The 18,631-nt window shown below is 47.6% G+C and overlaps 1 protein-coding gene and 1 non-coding gene across 4 annotated transcripts in view; both read right to left on the reverse strand.

The window, feature by feature from the left end:
• The window catches only part of ARSG (arylsulfatase G), a 123,371-nt gene that overhangs the window by 62,661 nt on the left and 42,079 nt on the right, over window positions 1-18,631 (reverse strand). For all 3 annotated transcript variants that reach the window (XM_089901725.1, XM_089901726.1, XM_089901724.1), the window contains exon 2: window positions 10,069-10,743. In XM_089901725.1, the coding sequence (XP_089757851.1) occupies window positions 10,069-10,286 (218 nt within the window). In that variant the 5' untranslated portion in view covers window positions 10,287-10,743. The remainder of the gene's footprint in view (window positions 1-10,068; window positions 10,744-18,631) is intronic.
• Window positions 11,274-11,346, reverse strand: TRNAQ-CUG (transfer RNA glutamine (anticodon CUG)). Its single transcript has one exon. It is a non-coding gene; the product is annotated as a tRNA-Gln (tRNA).

An 18,631-nucleotide genomic window follows, 5' to 3' on the forward strand; every position in this document is an offset into this window, starting at 1 on the left:
ATAGATACAGAGAACAAACAGGTTGTTGCCCAAGGGGAGAGGGGATGAGTGAAATGGGTGAGGAAAATGAAGAGGGACAAACTTCCAGTTACAAAATAAATGAGTCACAGGTATGAAAGTACAGGGTGAGGAATAATCACTAGCTATGTGACACCTTTGTGTGCTGACAGATGACAAATAGACTCTATCGTGATGATCATTCTGATACGTATAGAAAGAGCAAATCGCTGTGCTGTGCACCAGGAAATAACGTAGCCTTGTAGGTGAATTACGAAAACAAGCAGGAACCTGTGGGGCACTCCTGGGCACAAAAGCCTTTCCGTGTCCCCCATATCTTGTTTGTAGGAAATAGGCTTCATCCAGCCTCCTTGACCTTCCCTGAGTTCCAAAGGTCAGATTCAAATAGCTGTTAATCAGGGAAGGGAGGGGATGCAGAAGCAAGGGAGGGGCAGTCAAGAAACTGTAGTGCAGCCTTGGGGCAGGTCCTGGTTCCCCCTCAAAGGATACACATAACAATATATCTTTGAGCTCTTCTGTAGGAACTCCCCCACCCAGCCAACTTCAGGCTGAGCACCAGATCCCTGGAGCCCTGCCCTGTTACCTCAACACCAACCAATCAGAAGAAAGCCACACACCCTGCAGCCCTCATCCCGAATTTTGCCTATGAAAACTTCTCCCCCAGAACCATCAGGGAATTTGGGTTTTTTGAGCACGAGCCACCCGTTCTCCTTGCTTGGCCCTGCAACAAACCTTTTTCTGCTCCAAACTCTGACTTTTCCGTTGGTTTGGCCTCTCTGTGTTTCAGGCGTATGAACTTTTTGGTTGGTTTGGCCTCACTGGGCATCGGGCACACAAACTTGCATTCGGTAACAATTGTACTTCGAAAACAAACTCAGAGAAAAGAGATCAGATTTGTGGTTACAGGGTGGAGGGAGTGTGTGCCAAAGATTGAATGAGGGGGTCAAAAGGCACAAAATTCCAGCTACAAGATAAATAAGTGCCAGGAATATAACGTACAACGTGATCAATATAATTAACACTGCTGTGCGTCATATACGTTATGTATTTTGAGAGAGTAAAATCCTGAGTTCTCGTCACAAAGAAACAAATGTTTTTCTATTTTTTTAATGTTGTATCTCTGTGAGATGCTGGATGTTCACTAAACTTACTGTGGTCATTTCATGATGTGTGTAAGTCAAATCATTGCGCTGTATGCCTTAAACGTATACAGTGCTGTATCTCAATAATACTGGAAGGAAAAAGAAAAATAAAATTAAAAAAGAAACGATACACTGCCAACTTCATTTCTGAGCCAGGCTGGCAGACAATTTAAGTGAGTGGACAGTATCTGGGCTTAGCTGGTGGGGTCACTGCTGTCTCACTGTCACTGGTCATCCTCTTCCCTCCAAGACACCTATGGCTCATAACCCCTCAGGTCCTCAAACCCCGGTCCGGGCAGCCTAAGTCATTGCTTGAATCCAGTCACCCAGCCAGGAGACTTATTCAAGTTACTTCTCAACCCAAGAATTTTCAAGAAATATGTTGCTTGCTCATCACAGGTGAAACTGAAACCAGGCAGCTTACATTGGGGCTTGGACCCACGTTCTTTTAACTGAGATCACACACCTGGTCTCAGGACTTAATGAAGCTCAGGCTCTGGATGTCTCATCGCAGAACGAATTCAGTGAGAGACAAGGTAAGAAGTAAGAAGTGGGTTTATTTAGGGAGAAACACACTCCAAAGACAGAGTGTGGGCCATCTCAGAAGGCAAGAGTGGCCCCAGGGTATGGGGTTGTCAGGTTTTATAGGGCTGGGTAATTTCATAGGCTAATGAGAGGGAGGAGAATTCCAGCTATTTTGGGGAAGGGGTGGGGATTTCCAGGAATTGGGCCACTGCCCACTTTTTGACCTTTATGGTCAGCCTTGGAACTGTCATGGCACCTGCGGGGGGGGGGTGTCATTTAGCGTGCTGATGTGTTACAGTGAGTGTATACTGAGGCTCAAGGTCTAGTGGAAGTCGACTTGTCTGCCATCTTGGACCCATTTGGTTCTAATCAGTTTATGTCCTGTCCTCGGACTATGTCATTCTTTCAAAGGTTTTGCCCTACCCACTTCCCTCCTATTTCAAAACTAGCACCAGCCTTTCCCTGGATGCTCTGTGGGCAAGACCCAAACTAGTGCTGTATTATCAAGCTCATCCACTGGGTTCTCGCAGAGATTTAAACATTGTTCAGACCACTTGAAATGCTGGCTGAGATGCCCGTGAAAGGTATTTGTCCTTTTCTCTTTTTAAAAGTATGAGCAATTCACTCCTCTAACCCCTATTGTGATGCAAGTTTTCTAAGTGCTTGAAAAGTTTAGGTTTTAGTGGATTACGAAGTCCCTGGCATTTTCACTGAAATTCCAACATTTCGATTTTCTTCTGGTTATCATATCATTTTTAAACTTGCAAATGTTCAACAGCACTGCCCAGCTCAGATCTGCACGGGACCCTGGCAAAACGGGAGCCCACAGTGTCAAAGGCAAGACATGCTGGCTGTTGAACCTACTGACAAGGGCAGGAGGCCTTGCTGCCCCGCAGTGCACATGTGGGCCATCTCTGGACATAGGGAGCCCCAAACAGCGATGCCTCCTGAGAAAGAGATGCGGCAGCTTCCATGTTTTTCACAAATAAATTGTTTACCGTTCTCTTGGTGGGAATGTAAGTTGGTGCAGCCACTATGGAAAACAGTATGAAGGTTCCTCAGAAAACTAAAAATAGAACTACCATATGATCCAGCAATCCCACTCCTGGGCATATATCCAGAGAAAACCATAATTCAAAAAGACACGTGTACCCCAGTGCTCACTGCAGCTCTATTGACAATACAAGACATGGAAACAACCTAAATGTCCATCGACAGACGAATGGATAAAGAAGATGTGGTACACGTATACAATGGAGTACCGCTCAGCCAAAAAACAGAACGACATAATGCCATTTGCAGCAACATGGATGCAACTAGAGATTATCATACTAAGTGAAGTCAGAAAGAGAAAGACAAACACCATATGATGTCACTTATACATGGAACCTAAAATATGACGCAAATGAACATATCTATGAAACAGAAACAGAATCAGGGACATAGAGAATAGGCTGGTGGTTGCCAAGGCGGGGGGCTGGGGGGTGATGGGGGAGGGATGGATTGGGAGTTTGGGATTAGCTGGTGCAAACTATTATATACAGGATGGAGAAACAACAAGGTCCTACTGTAGAGCACAGGGAACTATATTCAGTATGCTGTGATAAGCCATAATGGAAAAGAGCATGAAAAAGGATGTCTGTATATGTATAAGTGAATCACTTTGCTGTACAGCAGAAATTAGCACGACATTGTAAATCAACTATACTTCAATAAAAAATAAATTAAAAAGAAAAAAAAAAAACCTCACCAAAATGTACTTCTAAAATGGGGCCATTTGGGACTTCCCCAGTGGTCCGGTAGTTAAGAATCCGCCTTGCAATGCAGGGGACGCGGGTTCGATCCCTGGTCGGGGAACTAAGATCCCACATGCTGCGGGGCAATGAAGCCCGTGCCACAACTACCGAGCCCACCCGCTTCGACTACAGAGAAGCCCGAACGCCGCAGTGAAGAGCCCGAGCACCACAATGAAAGATCCCGCATGTCGCAACAAAGATCCCACGTGCCACAACTAAGACCCAACGCAGCCAAAAATAAAAAGATTTATTTCTAAAAGAAAATAAAGTGGGGGCATTTGATCATATGTAAACTAGACCTCAATAAAGTGGATCCCGAAAAATGCTGGTCAAGAAAAAAGTTGTTTATCATCAACATAAACTGCAAGCTGGATAACCCGCACCGCGTGTCAGAGAGCTGTGACTGTAATAGTAAAAACACTGCATGTCTCTCTGGGCCCCAGCTTCCCCCACGTGATATGTGATGTGGACGCTCTTTGATCTGAGCTGCTGGAAATGAGTTCAAGGCCATGGGGTCTTAGGCCGCAATCCCTATTTTATCTCCATGGAACTGGAGTTTAGGAAGTCTGAAAAGGGACACCAAAATCAAGGCTCTGAAAATGTTGCTGCTTCTTTTTCCCCCGGCCGCACCATGCACCTTGTGGGATCTTAGTTCCCGGATCAGGGATTGAACCCGGGGCCCCAGCAGTGAGAGCTCAGAGTCCTAACCACAGGACCGCCCAGGAAGTCCCAAATTTTGCTTTTCTTTCCCCAAGGATTCCTTTTTCTTGCAACCATGATGACATCGTAATTATGTTGTGAATGGTGCCTCTTCTGACCACAAAATTGGCAAATTGCATCGACCATAGTCAGATGGAAAAAAACACGAATGGGGACTTCCCTGGTGGTCCAGTGGTTAGGACTCGGCGCTCTCACTGCTGGGACCCCGGGTTCAATCCCTGGTCCGGGAACTAAGATCCCACATGCCACGTGGCAGGAAGGAAGGAAGGGAAGAAGGGAGGAAGGAAGAAAAGTGACTTGGGGACTTGGTGGAGGAATGAGCAGAATCGAGCAAATTCCGAGAGGACAGCTGAGTCTCACTGAGGCCCAGCTTGGGGAAGGATGAGGGTCCAGCACAGACAGAGGGAGGAGCTTCTGGAACAAAAGCTGAGCCAACATGCTTGACCCTCCAGCCAAGGGAGGGGGATGGGAGGAGAGCAGGGCAGCAGAGCCAGAGGTTCAGGGGAAACACAAGAGCTCACGCCTACCAGGGACCTGCTGCTGTCTTACATGACTTAACCCATTTCCTCCTCAAAATGACCCACGATGATGCCACTACTGTCCCATCTTAGAGATGGTCAGACTGAGGCCCGGCAAAGTTTACTCATGAGCCTGGTGTCCCAGAGTTAGTAAGTGACAGAGTCAGGCAGCCTGGTTCCAAGTCCCGCTGCGGTTAACTTGCCTCTGCCTGTCCAGAAGTCCGAACCCAGGCACACAGATTTTGTTGAGCAGCTACCATGCTCCAGGCATTGTTTTAAGCACTGGAGCCATGAACAAGATAGATTAGACAGCTCCTCCAGGGAGCTGACATTCCAGGATGAGAGACAGGCAATAAAGAAGTAAACAAAGATCATGTTGGCGGTGATACGGGTCATGGAAACAAATCAGGAGAAAAAGTGAGAGACACGCTTGGTGAAGGGTTAGGGAGGTCAGAGAGGCCTCCTCTAGGATGTGACATTGGAGCCGAGACTGACCGGCCACTCAGAGCCTGAGGGGAGAGCTTGCCAGGAAGAGGGAAGGAACAGCCAGTGCAAAGGCCATGAGGCAGACGGAACGTGGGGAGGGGCTTGGAGATGCAGCCAGAGCCAGCACGGGGGAGATCGCAGGCGTCTGCAGCCTTGGCAACCACACATTCTCGGCCGGTGGAGCCTCCTGTCCAACAGCTGCATCGATGACTGACACCTCAACCACATCTCTCGGTTGCCTCTTCCACCTTCACGGCACAGAGGTCCTCTGTCAGCTCCAGAGGGACGAGAACTATCGAGACTCTAATCTGCGCCTCCTTCCCTCTTCGTGGCAAAGCCAGCCCAGGCCTTGAAGGACACTCTTGGCAAATTCACCTCTACTTCCCAGCCCTTAACGATAAGGCTCTAGAGTGAGAGCACGTTGATTCAGCCACTCGCTAACTCTGGGCGAGTCACACCTTGATTTCCTCATCTGTGAAAGAAGAGAAGCATCAGGTGGTAGCACGAATTGAACGGGGCGATGCCCGGAGCCTGGTGCCTTGCAAGCACTGGTAAGGCTTAGTTACTGTCACAGCTGTTGGGTTGGTTCAAATACAGCTGTTGGCCAGGCGTGCACGGGCCACGTAGAGGTTTACTGGGGTTTGTCCCTGGACCCCGTTCCTCCTTCCATGAGTTATATCACTTAGACCCTTCCGTAGGCAGAGTAGCAAATTCACACTGACAATTCAGATGGATATTGCTTTCTCATAACAATAACAAAAATAACCATAGCTAACATTTATCTGCGTCTATGGTGTGCCAGGCTCTGTGCTAATGCTTACATGGCTAATTCTTCATTTAACCCTCACAACATCCTATGAGGTGGGTGCTGCCATTGCCCCCCTGGAGAAGATGAAAGCAAACCTCCGAGGAATGAGGTGGCCCGTCCCGGGCCATACAGGTGGAAATAGTAGAGCCCAAGCCATGCGGCACCAGAGCCTGCCCTCTTAGGCAGGATGCTTAATCTTCAAGGCAACAAGCATCCATGAGTAGGTGCTGCGTTTCAGACTACGTTAGGAGCAGAGGCACAGATATGTGTAGTAGAATGGCTAATTATAGTATTATGGGTGTAGTACAAATTATATGTGTAGCAGTAATGTCTCTGGGTTGAGTCGTGTCCCCCCAGATTTCATGTCATTCCAGAACCTGTGAACGTGACTTTATTTGGAAATAGGGTCTTTTCAGACGTAATCAAGTTGAGATGAGGTCATACTGGATTAAGATGGGCCTTAACGCCAATGACTGGTGTCCTTACAAGAAGAGGGAGGTTTAGACACACACGCAGGGAGGTACGTGAACTGTGGAGGTGGACGGTGCAGGGCTGAGGCTGCAAACCAAGGGCTGCTGGCAGAGTCACCAGAAACAGGAGAGACGCCTGGAACGACTCCCCTCCGGAGCCTCCAGCAGGACCAGCCCCGCCCGTGCCTCGATTTAGCACTTCCCGCCTCTCAACTCTGAGAGGATAAATATGACTAGTGGCCTATTTGAGGCCACTAATTTTTCTTATAAGTCTAGTTGATTGACTATGTTGTGCTAGTTTCAGGTGTACAGCAAAATGATTCAGTTATACATATATATATTCTTTTTCATATTCTTTTCCATCATGGTTTATCCCAGGAATACAGTTCCCTGTGCTCTACAGTAGGACCTTGCTGTCTATCCATCCTATATATAATAGTTTGCATCTGCTCATCCCAACTCCAAATCCATCCCTCCCCCACCTCCCCTCCCCCTGGGCAACCACAAGTCTGTTCTCTACGTCTGTGAGTCTGTTCATAAGTTCATTTGTGTCATATTTTAGATTCCACATATAAGCGATATCGTATGGTGTTTGTCTTTCTCTGTCTGACTCACTTCACTTAGTATGATCATCTCTAGGTCCATCCATGTTGCTGCAAATGGCACTATTTCATTCTTTTTTTTTTTTCCCACACGTGGGAACTAAGATCCCACATGTGCAGCATGTGGGATCTTAGTTCCCCGACAAGGGATCGAACCCGCACCCCCTGCAGTGGGAGCGCGGAATCTTAACCACTGGACCGCTAGGGAAGTCCCAATATTTCATTCTTTTTCACACAGGCCACCTAATCTGTAGTAATTTGCTGCGGCAGCCGAGCACACTAATAAAAGGGAGACAATAGAAAAGGTAGTTTCTCAAGTCACCCTTAGCCCCTGTTTGGCAATAAGCATTCTTTCTGAAAGTCATGGTTCCCCACTGGTGGTGAGTAGGCAGCGAAAAGCCCGTGATGAATCAATCCCTGGCCTCACAGGAAGCTTGCTTTCCTGTCAACAAAGCACAGAGTGAAAAGCCGTCAACCTTGGGCCAGAGGGCTGTCTGCCTGGCCACTGTCACAAGGCTCCGATGGAGAGAATATTTTCATCCAAGGGAGGAAAAAGTAGCAGAGCCCACCCAACTGTATTTGCCTCTGGTCCCCGAGATGCCCCTTCCACTCAGGCTGACAGCGTGCTGGTGGGGACAGCTCACAAGAAGAACCCCGAGGCTCACAAATCTCGGTTTAAATAATGGGCCAGATATTTCCCCACAAACCCTCGACACGAAAAGCAGAAGTTCTTAAGCACTTGGCAACCCAGTTCCCTTTGAGGATCTGTTAAATGCTCTGCATTAACTCTCAACCCGAGGGAGAAAAAAAAAAATCTGACATGCAAAATTTGGGGTGACATTTCAAAGCACCCTGAACTCCTGCAGCCCATTTACTGATGAACAAATACTTCTGAATGGCCCACGAGGTGCCGGGCACCGTGTTAGGAATACAAGCGTGGAAGAAGAGACAAGGCATTTTTCTTCCTGAAGCCCAGAGCTAGAAGGGCAGTGTATAATTTCCTGTGGCTGCCATAACAAACTACCAGAAGCTGGTGGCTTACAATGATAGAAATGTATTCTCTCACAATTCAGGAGGCGAGAAGTCTGAAACCAAGATGGCAGCAGGGTTGGTTCCTTCCGGAGGCTCAGAGGAAGAGTCCGTTCCAGGCCTCCCTCCAGCTCCTGGTGGTGTCTTTGGCTTGCAGGCACATCACCCCATCCTCTGCCCCCATCTTCACGTCACCTTCTCTGCTGCATGTCCCTCTATGTCCCCTCCTCTTTTTACAAGGACACCGGTCATTGGATTTAGGACCACTCTAAATCAAGTGGATATCACAGAGGTCTTTAACTAATGACATTTGCAAGGACCCTGTTTCCAAATAAGGTCATGTTCTGAGGCTCTGCGTAGACATGAATCTGGGGGTGACGCTATTGAACCCAGCACGGGTGGTTAAGCAGTCACCATGGAGAGCAGCAAAGGTAGACCTGAGGCATCCAAGAAAGGGTTCCTGAGGTCCTCATGTGGAATTAGGAACCGGATGGTGAGTAGAAACTAAAACAGGAGTAGTGGAAAGTGCATCAGGAAGAACTAATCACTATACGTGTCAACGCGACAGATAACCAACAAGGACCTACTGTACAGCACAGGGAACTCTGCTCAACATTCTGTAAGAACCTGTGCAGGAAAAGAATCTGAAAAAGAATGGGTATACGTATAACTGAATCACTTTGCTGCACACCTGAAATTAACACCACATTGTAAATCAACTATACTCTAATATAAAATAAAAATTAAACTTAAAAAAGAAGAAGAAGAAGAACTAATCACATAGGTGAGGCCCAAACAGAGGGAGGCAACCGCCGAAGAAGCGTTCAGACAGGAGGGGCCGTGCAGAGGACCGGTGCAGAGGATGGGCCGGGCTTGAACACTGCTCTTCGGAGTTTGGATTTTGTTCTTAGGGTCACCAAATGCCTTTGAAGGATTGGAAGCAGAGAAATGCTTCTAGAAAGTTCACCTTGGCTGAGGTGAGGAGGATGGATTGGAGAGGGTGAGACCGGACGCAGGGACACCAAGGGTCCCTATCTCAGGGGAAAGCTCCCGGCTTAAGGATGCAAGTGGCTGAAACTCCAGAGATACCCCATGTGTTGTCCTAACAGCCGGTTGGGATGATTCCCACGGAGCCAACAGGAGGGGTTTAACCCAGGCAGGTGGGATCTGAGCGGGCCAGTCAGATCAACGTCAGCCCAAGAAGAAAACCGATCTAAAATATTCATAAAATTTCGGCCAGTTCAGATATACACCTCCTCCCCTTTTGTGGTCCCTTAGCGTTAAGTGCGCCTTAAACGGACCAGTAAGTCCTGTCCGCTCACAGATAAGTAAGTCCTTTGGCCTTCATGTGCCCCACTGACTTTCAGTCACTCTTCAAGGGCACCTTCTCCCTTAAACCCCCAGGCTGGGGTCCACACCCTCCCCACAGACTCCAAAAATTCCTGATGCAGCCTCTCGGACTCGATTGTAATCTGTACTTTCCTTTCAACCTGTCTCCACTACGAGAGCTTGAGGGCAAGGATTGTTATTTGTTCACCTTTGTGTTCCCAGCTCCTAATACACACACATACACACACACACACACACACACACACACAGAGACACTCACACAATAAGCATTATCAGAATTCCCTGGCAGTCCAGCAGTTAGGACTCAGCGCTCTCACTGCCGGGGCCCCAGGTTCGATCCCTGACCAGGGAACTAAGATCCCAACAAGCCGTGCAGCATGGCCAAAAAAAGAACAGTTATCGTATGGACAGATGGATGGATGGATGCATGGATGGATGGACTCCTGCACGATGCTGTACTGGCTTCAAACCAAATTCATCAACCAATTAATTAAATCAACATGGACCCATCAATTGCTCTTTAAGTGCTCTATGTGGCCCCCTCCCCCCAAAAGAGTCAGGATGAAATATCCAAAGAGATGCCGGCTTGACGTCTCAGACTCACCTCATTCCTTCTGCAGCCATCTTATCAAGGTTGGCAGTGTCCTTCGTTTCTGCCCAGTTTGCTCCCAGGTCACCCCACCCCATGTCATCTGCCAAAATGATCACGAAATTCGGTTTCTGTTCTCTTGTTTCCCCACTGAAGCTAAAATCCACGAGAGGATAAAGACATCCCAGGAAACTCACCCCCACCAACAAAACCTTTAGGAAAGGGCAGGCCATGGCGATCAGGGGAGGTTTCCAACTGTGTGCAGTGATGCAGTGGTGGAGTTTCCAAGAAGATGCTGGTGGTGATGGTGGTGGTGGTGGTGATGCCTACAGGGATGGTGGGCGCTACAGAAATGAGGCCCGCGTCTGGAATCCTAATTCACGAGAGTCGGGAAACTCACAACCCTGAACTTGACTTTCTCCAGCGCAGCCCCGTAAGGTGACGGGTCGTGTGCAGCAATCAGACCTCAGTGTCAACAACTGCTCCCTGGCCACTTAGGAGATGACCCCTCTGTGCTCAGAGATGTGAGAGCCGGAGCTCGAGCCTTGCATCTATTCGGGGCTCCAGCTGACGAGTGCGGGATAAGTTTTCACATCTGCAGAACACCTGGACGGTCTAGAAGCCACAGTCAGTCCCAGTCGAGTTTCTGAGTTCCAGATGGTTGAAGGCTTCATGTGTCTGTAAGGTTTCCTGAAAGAACAGAAATTGACGAGAAAACAGAGTTGAAACTGCCGGTGCAGCTGCGTTTTACTCAGTAGCTTAGGAAATAATCACTTTTCCATGCCGACAGATGTCCTCCTTCTTATTCGACTACTGAACGGGCTCATCGCTTTCTCCACCGGAGAAAGAGTGATGCTAATATTTGCAATAGACCTACAATTACAGGGTTGGAAGCAACAGTAGAGATGATCTCTCATAACCCGCTCACCGTATAGAGGAGCATATACCGAGGCCCCGTGTTCCGGGTGGAGGGGCAAAGGGACCAGCGCCGCAGCACTCTGTGAAATCCCAGCGCACCCCACCTCCTACCTCACGGTGCTTCTCTGATTCACAAGAAATTCCCAAACTAAGCGCGACCTTGTCAAAACCCACAGGGATTCTAGAAGAAAGGGTGAGACCCTTATTACCTTACTACCAAGACATGATTCTTTCTAACAGTCATGCTGTAAACTAGCATTTCTATATAAAATTCTTTTTCTTTCTTTTTGGCCGCACCTTAGTTCCCTGGCCAGGGATTGAACCTGGGCCCTCGGCAGTCAGAGTGCTGAGTCCTAACCACTGGACCGCCAGGGAATTCGTCAATAAAGGAGCAGTCTGTTTTTGTTTTTGCTTTTTTGCCACACCGTGTGGCATGAGGGATCTTAGTACCTGTACCAGGATTTGAACACAGGCCCCTTGCAGTGGGAGCTCGGAGTCTTAAACACTGGACCACCAGGGAAGTCCCTCTATATAAAATTCTTGATAGAAATTAATTGGGAAGAAAAGGAAAGAAAAAAAATCAGTTAATGGTAGAATCTAGGTGGACAGTCTAGGGAGCTCACTGTAGAACTCTTTCCATTTTGCTGTATGTTTGAAATGTTTCATAATAAAATGTTAGGAAAAAATGTCCAAAAAATGTTTAACGGAAATGTGTCCCTTTACATCTTGACAATGTAATTTTTAATAAGAAAATCTTAAGACATGCTCAACCGGTGCTTTTCACATTTAGATGTACATACAAATCAGCTGGAGATTTTATTAAAATGTAGATTCAGTAGGTGAGGCTGGGACCTGGGGTCTGTATTTCTAACGTAGCCGTTAGATCACATTTTGAGTAGCAAGATGCTTCGTTAAAAATATCCGGATTCTGGTCCGAGAAGAAAACTAACGTAACTGGAGGTGATTAACCTGACTGATACTTAACCTAACTAGAGGCCTAACTAGAGATGATTCAGCTTCAGTGGAAAAACACAAAACAATAAATCAGGTTGAGTTCTGAAAGACAGAAATGGAAGGTTATGCTTTCAACTGCAGGTTGCAAATGGAAACACAGAATAACTAAAACCGTATTTTACCCCCAGTTCACCTAAAAGCCCTAAACTGACTAGGCTAGTAAGGAGACAGAGACTTGAAATTCTGGATCAGATTTTAAAAAAGCTCCGTGGAACACCCAACCCATTAAAGGAGAACCAAGTTATTATAATATACAAAGATGCGGGACTTCCCTGGTGGTGCAGTGGTTAAGACTCCGCACTCCCAATGCAGGGGGCCCAGGTTCAATCCCCAGTCAGGGATCTAGATCCCACATGCATGCTGCAACTAAGAGCTCGCATGCCACAACTCAGGAGCCCGCCAGCCGCAACTAAGGAGCCCGCCTGCCACAACTAAGACGCAGCACAACCAAATAAATAAATAAATGAACAGTCACATTCTTCAAAAAATAACAGTAATACTAATATATAAAGGTGCTAGTAGGGCTGGGGTTATGACAGATGCCATTTCCAGTTGTGTATCCCTGCCCTTGAGGAAGGAATGCACAGCCGACCAAGCCGGCCAGCCAACCCAGATGGATGGGAGTGGTTGGAGGTATGTAAGTTCTGGAAGATCCAGATAAACTCAGAAGGATAGGCAGCTATGCACTTAATCAAAATAAAAGGAATTCCGAGTCAACAGTCATGGTCATCTGGAGGGCAATGAATCAATTGTTCAGCAACGCGAATTCTTCTGTTTTCCAAAAGGAAAGTTATTATTTCAAACTCAATTAGATTCAACTGGTATTTGTTGATCTTGAAGCCCCAAAGACTTCTCCCTTTCTAGAAGAAAGAGGCTTTGCACAAGCAGGGTGCCTAACAAACACTTGTTGACCTGCCTTATTCTACTGGCTTCTGACCATGAGCAACAGTTGCAGGAAGCTTTTCTTCCTAAAGCTACTTAGCTTGGAACACTAGAGCAGCCTCATTCTTCACCCATAATCCACTTCAGAATGACCCAACACAAAACGCCCCAGGGGGGGAGAAAAAAACCACTTAAGAAGGACGTTAAAATTAAGGTGGGAACATAAGTAAACAGATTGTTTTTCTTAAGAATTCTGTGGATAAAACATTCCTCTGAGGTTTTCAAAGAGAATCATTAATACTTAAAATTTTTATGGCATGGGAATAAGCTAATTTAGCCAGTACACCATTGCCCTAGCCTTCACGCCCACACCTCCAGGGAGACATTTAATCCTTTCCCCACTTATTGTTTTTAACTAAAGGGAAAAAGCAAGTCAGACATTCAAAGAATGGACTTCAAGCCACGGACCTTGATTAAGATCCAAGCTGACATTATGGAAAACAGTACGGAGGTTCCTCAAATTAAAACTAGACCAAACATATGATCCAGCAATCCCACTTCTGGGTATATATCCAAAGGAAATGAAATTAATATCTTGAAGAGCTACTGGCACCCCCATGTTTATTGTAGCATTATTCACAATAGCCCAAGTACCCAGTAATGGGTGAATAGGTAAAGAAAATGTGCTGTGTGCATTGTACACACATAATGGAATTATTGGGCCTTTAAAAAGAAGGAAATTCTTCTCCATTTGTAACAACCTGGATGAACCTGGCGGATACTGTGTGAGGTGAAACAAGCCAGGCACAGAAAGACAAATACCACATGATCTCACTCACACGTGGAATCTAAAAAAGTAGAGCTCACAAGAGCAGAGAGGAGAACGATGGTTGCCAGGGGCTGGGGGGTGGGGGAGATGGAAGGGAGTTTGTCAACGTACAAACAACCAGTTACGTAGAATCAATCCCTTCTGGGACTTCCCTGGCGGTCCAGTGGCTCAGACGCCGCTTCCAATGCAAGGGGCCCAGGTTCGATCGCTGGTCAGGGAACTAGATCCCACATGCCTGCCACAACTAAAGATCCCACGTGCCGCAACTAAGACCCGGCACAGCCAAATAAGTAAATAAATATTAAAAAAAAAAAAAAAGAGGATCTAATGTATAGCACGGTGACAGGATCTAATGTATAGCATGGTGACTAGAATTCGTAAAACTGTATTACATAGTTGAAATTTTGCAAAGAAAGCAGATCTTCAATGTTTCCACCACCAAAAAAATTTATAAGGTAACTATGTACAGTGACGGGTGTGTTAAATTAGCTTGATTGTGGTCATTTTATAATGTGTATGTATATCAAAACATCACGTTGTATATAATTTTTATTTGTCGATCCTACTTCAATAAGGCTGGGTCGTTGTGCTTTTTTTTTTTTTTTTTTTTAAAAGATCCAAGATCTTTTTTAAAGACTACCGGCTCAGTGTCTTATCTGAGTTTACTCTCCCAAACTTTCTTTACACGTCACACTCCCCATCTCAGAAGGGAGAGTGGGGACTTCCCTGGGGGTCCAGTGGTTAAGAATCTGCCTTCCAATGCAGGGGACACGTGTTCGATCCCTGGTCCGGGAACTAAGATCCCACAAGCCGCGGGGCGACTAGGCCCATGTGCCACAACTAGAGAGCCCGCGCGCTGCAACTAAGACCCGACACGGCCAAATAAATAAAAGAAGGGAGAGTGGACACAGGCGAGGAGCACTCCTGGGGGCTGAGGAAGAAGCGGGAGCATTTGACAAATAAAGCCTTCGCCCCTCCTTCCACTGGGCTGGAAGGTAATCAACCACCTTACTCAACAAACACGCCCAAGGAAGGGCCGCCTGAGCTGACGGGGGTAGATTTTGCTGAGCACAGCACCAACCCCGCCCGTGTCCTCAGGAGCTCCGGCTGCCAATCAGCTCTGCGATGCTCTGTGCTCTTTTCCACGACCCCGCCGTCAAGCAAGGCCGCTGGGCCTGCTAACGTCTGGCCTCCCTTTGGGTTCCGGGCTTGCTGATGGGGAAGGGTACTCATCACGGAAACGACTCACAGGCGGGCTGTGGGCCTTGGAAAGGAGGAGCTGCCCTGAAGATGTGCTCTGCAGGCTGCACACCCGGGCCGGCTGCCCATCACCTGACCCTGGCTCCCCGTGGGCCCCCCGTGGCCAAGCAGCCCGCAAGAGCGCCTTGCAAACAGCTGAAGCAACAAGACAGTCGAGCAGACCTTTCTGGCAGAGGGCTCTGTTGGTTTTCCAAAGACGAAGCTTCGGATGAGCTAAGGCCAAGAAAGACAAAGGCGCAGAGGGAGTGTGATCTCTGGTTGCAGAGTTCTGTGGTTTCACCCGCCCAGTCGGACCACGGTCACTGGGGGCGCTGGCTGCAGCCAGGAGTCACGCGGGGGTCCCAGGGCACCAGCTGCCCACGTCTGTCGGAAATGATTCCCCCACCCCCACCCCCGCAAACCCCGTGCCTTCAGTGATCCATCCGGCGAATGGGGACCGAGGCACAGGTCTCGATCTGGGCGCTGTGCGTTCAGCAGTGAATGACACACAGAGCCCACTGCCCTCCTGCCACTTACCTGCTGGGGGGAGGAGGGGAAGACGTGGACCCAGGAAACGCATCAGGGAGAAAATCACCACAGGAAGGGGACTGGGGAGAGCGAGCCAGTGAGCAGGGGCGAGTTAAAGGAGAAGGGCGGGGACCACCTCACTGACAAGGTGATCTTTCTAGGTGGATCCAGGAGAGAAGGGGAGGAAGCTCTGCGGCTCTGGGAGGTTCAGTCGGGAAGGGATGCCGCGGGCAGAGAACCCAGCAGGGCGCAGGGCTGGGGCACGTGAGGGCAGCCGAGAAGCCGCAGGAGAAGCCTCGGAGTGAGGAAGGGCGAGGATTAGTTGGAATCGGGAGGAAGACAGCCTCTCCTGAGCCAGAGGATTCAGGCAAGAGCACCAAGCTCTGACTTTCAACGTAACAGAATCCCTCTGGCTGCTCTACTGAGAGATTAAGAGTCCATTGTCACAGTCCAGGTGAGTCCAGGTGAGCCCAGGTGAGTCCAGGTGAGAGACAGTGCTGGAGTGAGGCAAGCCAAGCGCCCAGGGCGCAAAACTTAAGGAGGTGGCGCTGCAGCTCAGGTGCCCTGACCGCAAGCGCAGCCCTGCCGGTGAGCACCTCCTTAAATTTTGCCTCGCCCTCATCCAAGCCCAAGGGCAGAGGAAAATCCAGTTACCTTGGTGGCCAATATCAGATGGTCATTTAACATCTATGTGTAATAAACATCCTCAAGGCCCCTTCCCTTTGCCTCTAGACTCCAACATGTCAGTTTGGGGCTGGCCCCACTCAGAAAGATTTCTTAGAGCATATGTGCGGGGTCGCAGTCTTAGCTCAACAGAGGATGCACAGGAAATCTTTTTTCTGTCATCTTTTTTTCTTTTCATTTTATTGAGATATCTTTTTTTTTTTTTTAATTTTTTTTTTTTAAGGGAATTCCTTTATTTTTATTATTTATTTATTTTTGGCTGTGTTGGGTCTTCGTTTCTGTGCAAGGGCTTTCTCTAGTTGCAGCAAGCGGGGGCCACTCTTCATCGCGGTGCGCGGGCCTCTCACTATCGCGGCCTCTCCTGTTGCGGAGCAACAGGCTCCGGACGCGCAGGCTCAGCGGCCATGGCTCACGGGCCCAGCCGCTCCGCGGCATGTGGGATCTTCCGGACCGGGGCACGAACCCGTGTCCCCTGCATCGGCAGGCGGACTCTCAACCACTGCGCCACCAGGGAAGCCCTATTGAGATATCTTTGACGTACAGCACCTGTGTAAGTCTAACGCACGCAGCGTAATGACTTGACACACTTATGTTGTGAAACGATGACCACAGTAAATTTAGTTACCAGCCATCATCTCATAGAGACGCAAGAAAATGAGAGACCCAGAGAGAGACAGAGAAGAAAAACAAATGCTTTTTTCCTGTAGTGAGAACTTTGAGAATCTACTCCCCTAACAACTTGCAAATATTCCTCACGGCAGGTTCACTATAGTCATCCTGTTGTACGTTACATCCCCCGACTCATTTATCTTCTAACTGGAGCAAAAGAAATCTTTGAATACCTCCATCCAAACTGGGAGAGCAATTCCACTTAGATAATTTTTTTTAAAATGTTAAGCTTGAAGACCTATAGCCACACCCTGTTGGGAATATCAACCTCTGTGACCCCAGGGATGCCAGGAAACTCATCCACAGGAACAGATGACATCCTGCCTGGCTTTAGGCTGGAACCACTTGTTGGGACTGTCCCAGAAGGAAGCCATGTGGCAAGAGCCAACTTGGGAAATCAGAGGTGACATCACACCACACATCTAAAACTCAGTAGCCCTGCAGAAATTACATCTGGGTCCTTGAACACGGGTCAGAAAAACAGAGAGAGCAGGTGGGTCTCTGAATAACATCCTTCCTATAAAACTCCATCCTCCACTTGAGAAGAAAAATCATGAGGGGTGGGATCCAATGAAAAGGGCTTACAGTCAATTACCTGAAATCCACTCCCTTAAAGCCTGTTTGCCAAATGTCTAAGGACTTTTAACAAAGCGGTGTTTATTATTAAATTATTAAACTTTTTGTTATGAAAGTTGTCAAAATAACAGAAGTTGAGAAACTCACACATACCTACCCAACATCTAGATTCAACAATTGTCAACACAGGGCCAGTCTGGTTTTACCCGTCTCCCCTCCTACTTGTCTTTCCCTCATCCTCCACTTATACTGGATTACTTGGAAACAAATCTCAGATATCATGCAACTTCATCAACAAACATTTCTATGTAGCTCTCTAAATTATAAGAATTATTTTAAAATATAATCACAGGGACTTCCCTGGCGGTCCAGTGGGTAAGACTTTGCCTTCCAATGCAGGGGGTGCAGGTTCGATCCCTGGTCAGGGAGCTAAGATCCCATATGCCTCGCGACCAAAAAACCAAGACATAAAGCAGAAGCAATATTGTAACAAATTCAATAAAGGCTTTAAAAAAATTCAAAAATTAAAAAATAAAATAAAGTATAATTGCAATTCTAGTAAAGCCCCCTTTTTTTAAATAAACAATCATTTGTTAGTATCATCAAAAATCTGATTGGGGCTTCTCTGGTGGTACAGTGGTTTAAGAATCTGCCTGTCAGTGCAGGGGACACGGGTTCGAGCCCTGGTCCGGGAAGATTCCACATGCCGCGGAGCAACTAAGCCCGTGCGCCACAACTACTGAAGCCCGTGTGCCTAGAGCCTGTGCTCCACAACAAGAGAAGCCACCACAAGGAGAAGCCCGTGCACCACAATGAAGAGTAGCCCCTGCTCACCGCGACTAGAGAAAGCCCACGCACAGCAACAAAGACCCAACGCAGCCAAAAATAAATAAATAAATAAATTTGTGAAGAAAGAAAAAGAAGACTGATCGGGGTTCATGTGTCAAAGCTTCATTTTTTCCTGTCTCATTTTTGCATGAGAAGAGGGAAAACTTTCTCTTAAACGCTACCTACTGTCTCTTCTGTTTTTGCAGATTTATCCTTTCCCCAGATCTGTTGCACCTCTACAATGAAATATGTTAGATTCCATTATGGACTGAATGCTGGTGTCCTTTCCAAATTCCTATGTTGGAGCCTTACCCCTCAATAGGATAGTATTTGGAGATGGGCCTTTGGAAGACAATCAGGGTTAGAGGAGGTCATTGAGGGGGCAGCCCTCACGATGGGATTAGTGCCCTT

The sequence above is a fragment of the Delphinapterus leucas genome, chromosome 19 (assembly GCF_059928025.1).
Source record: "Delphinapterus leucas isolate spDelLeu-1000000601 "Yukka" chromosome 19, BTC_Dleu_Yukka2, whole genome shotgun sequence".
In the NCBI taxonomy this organism is placed as follows: Eukaryota; Metazoa; Chordata; class Mammalia; order Artiodactyla; family Monodontidae; genus Delphinapterus; species Delphinapterus leucas.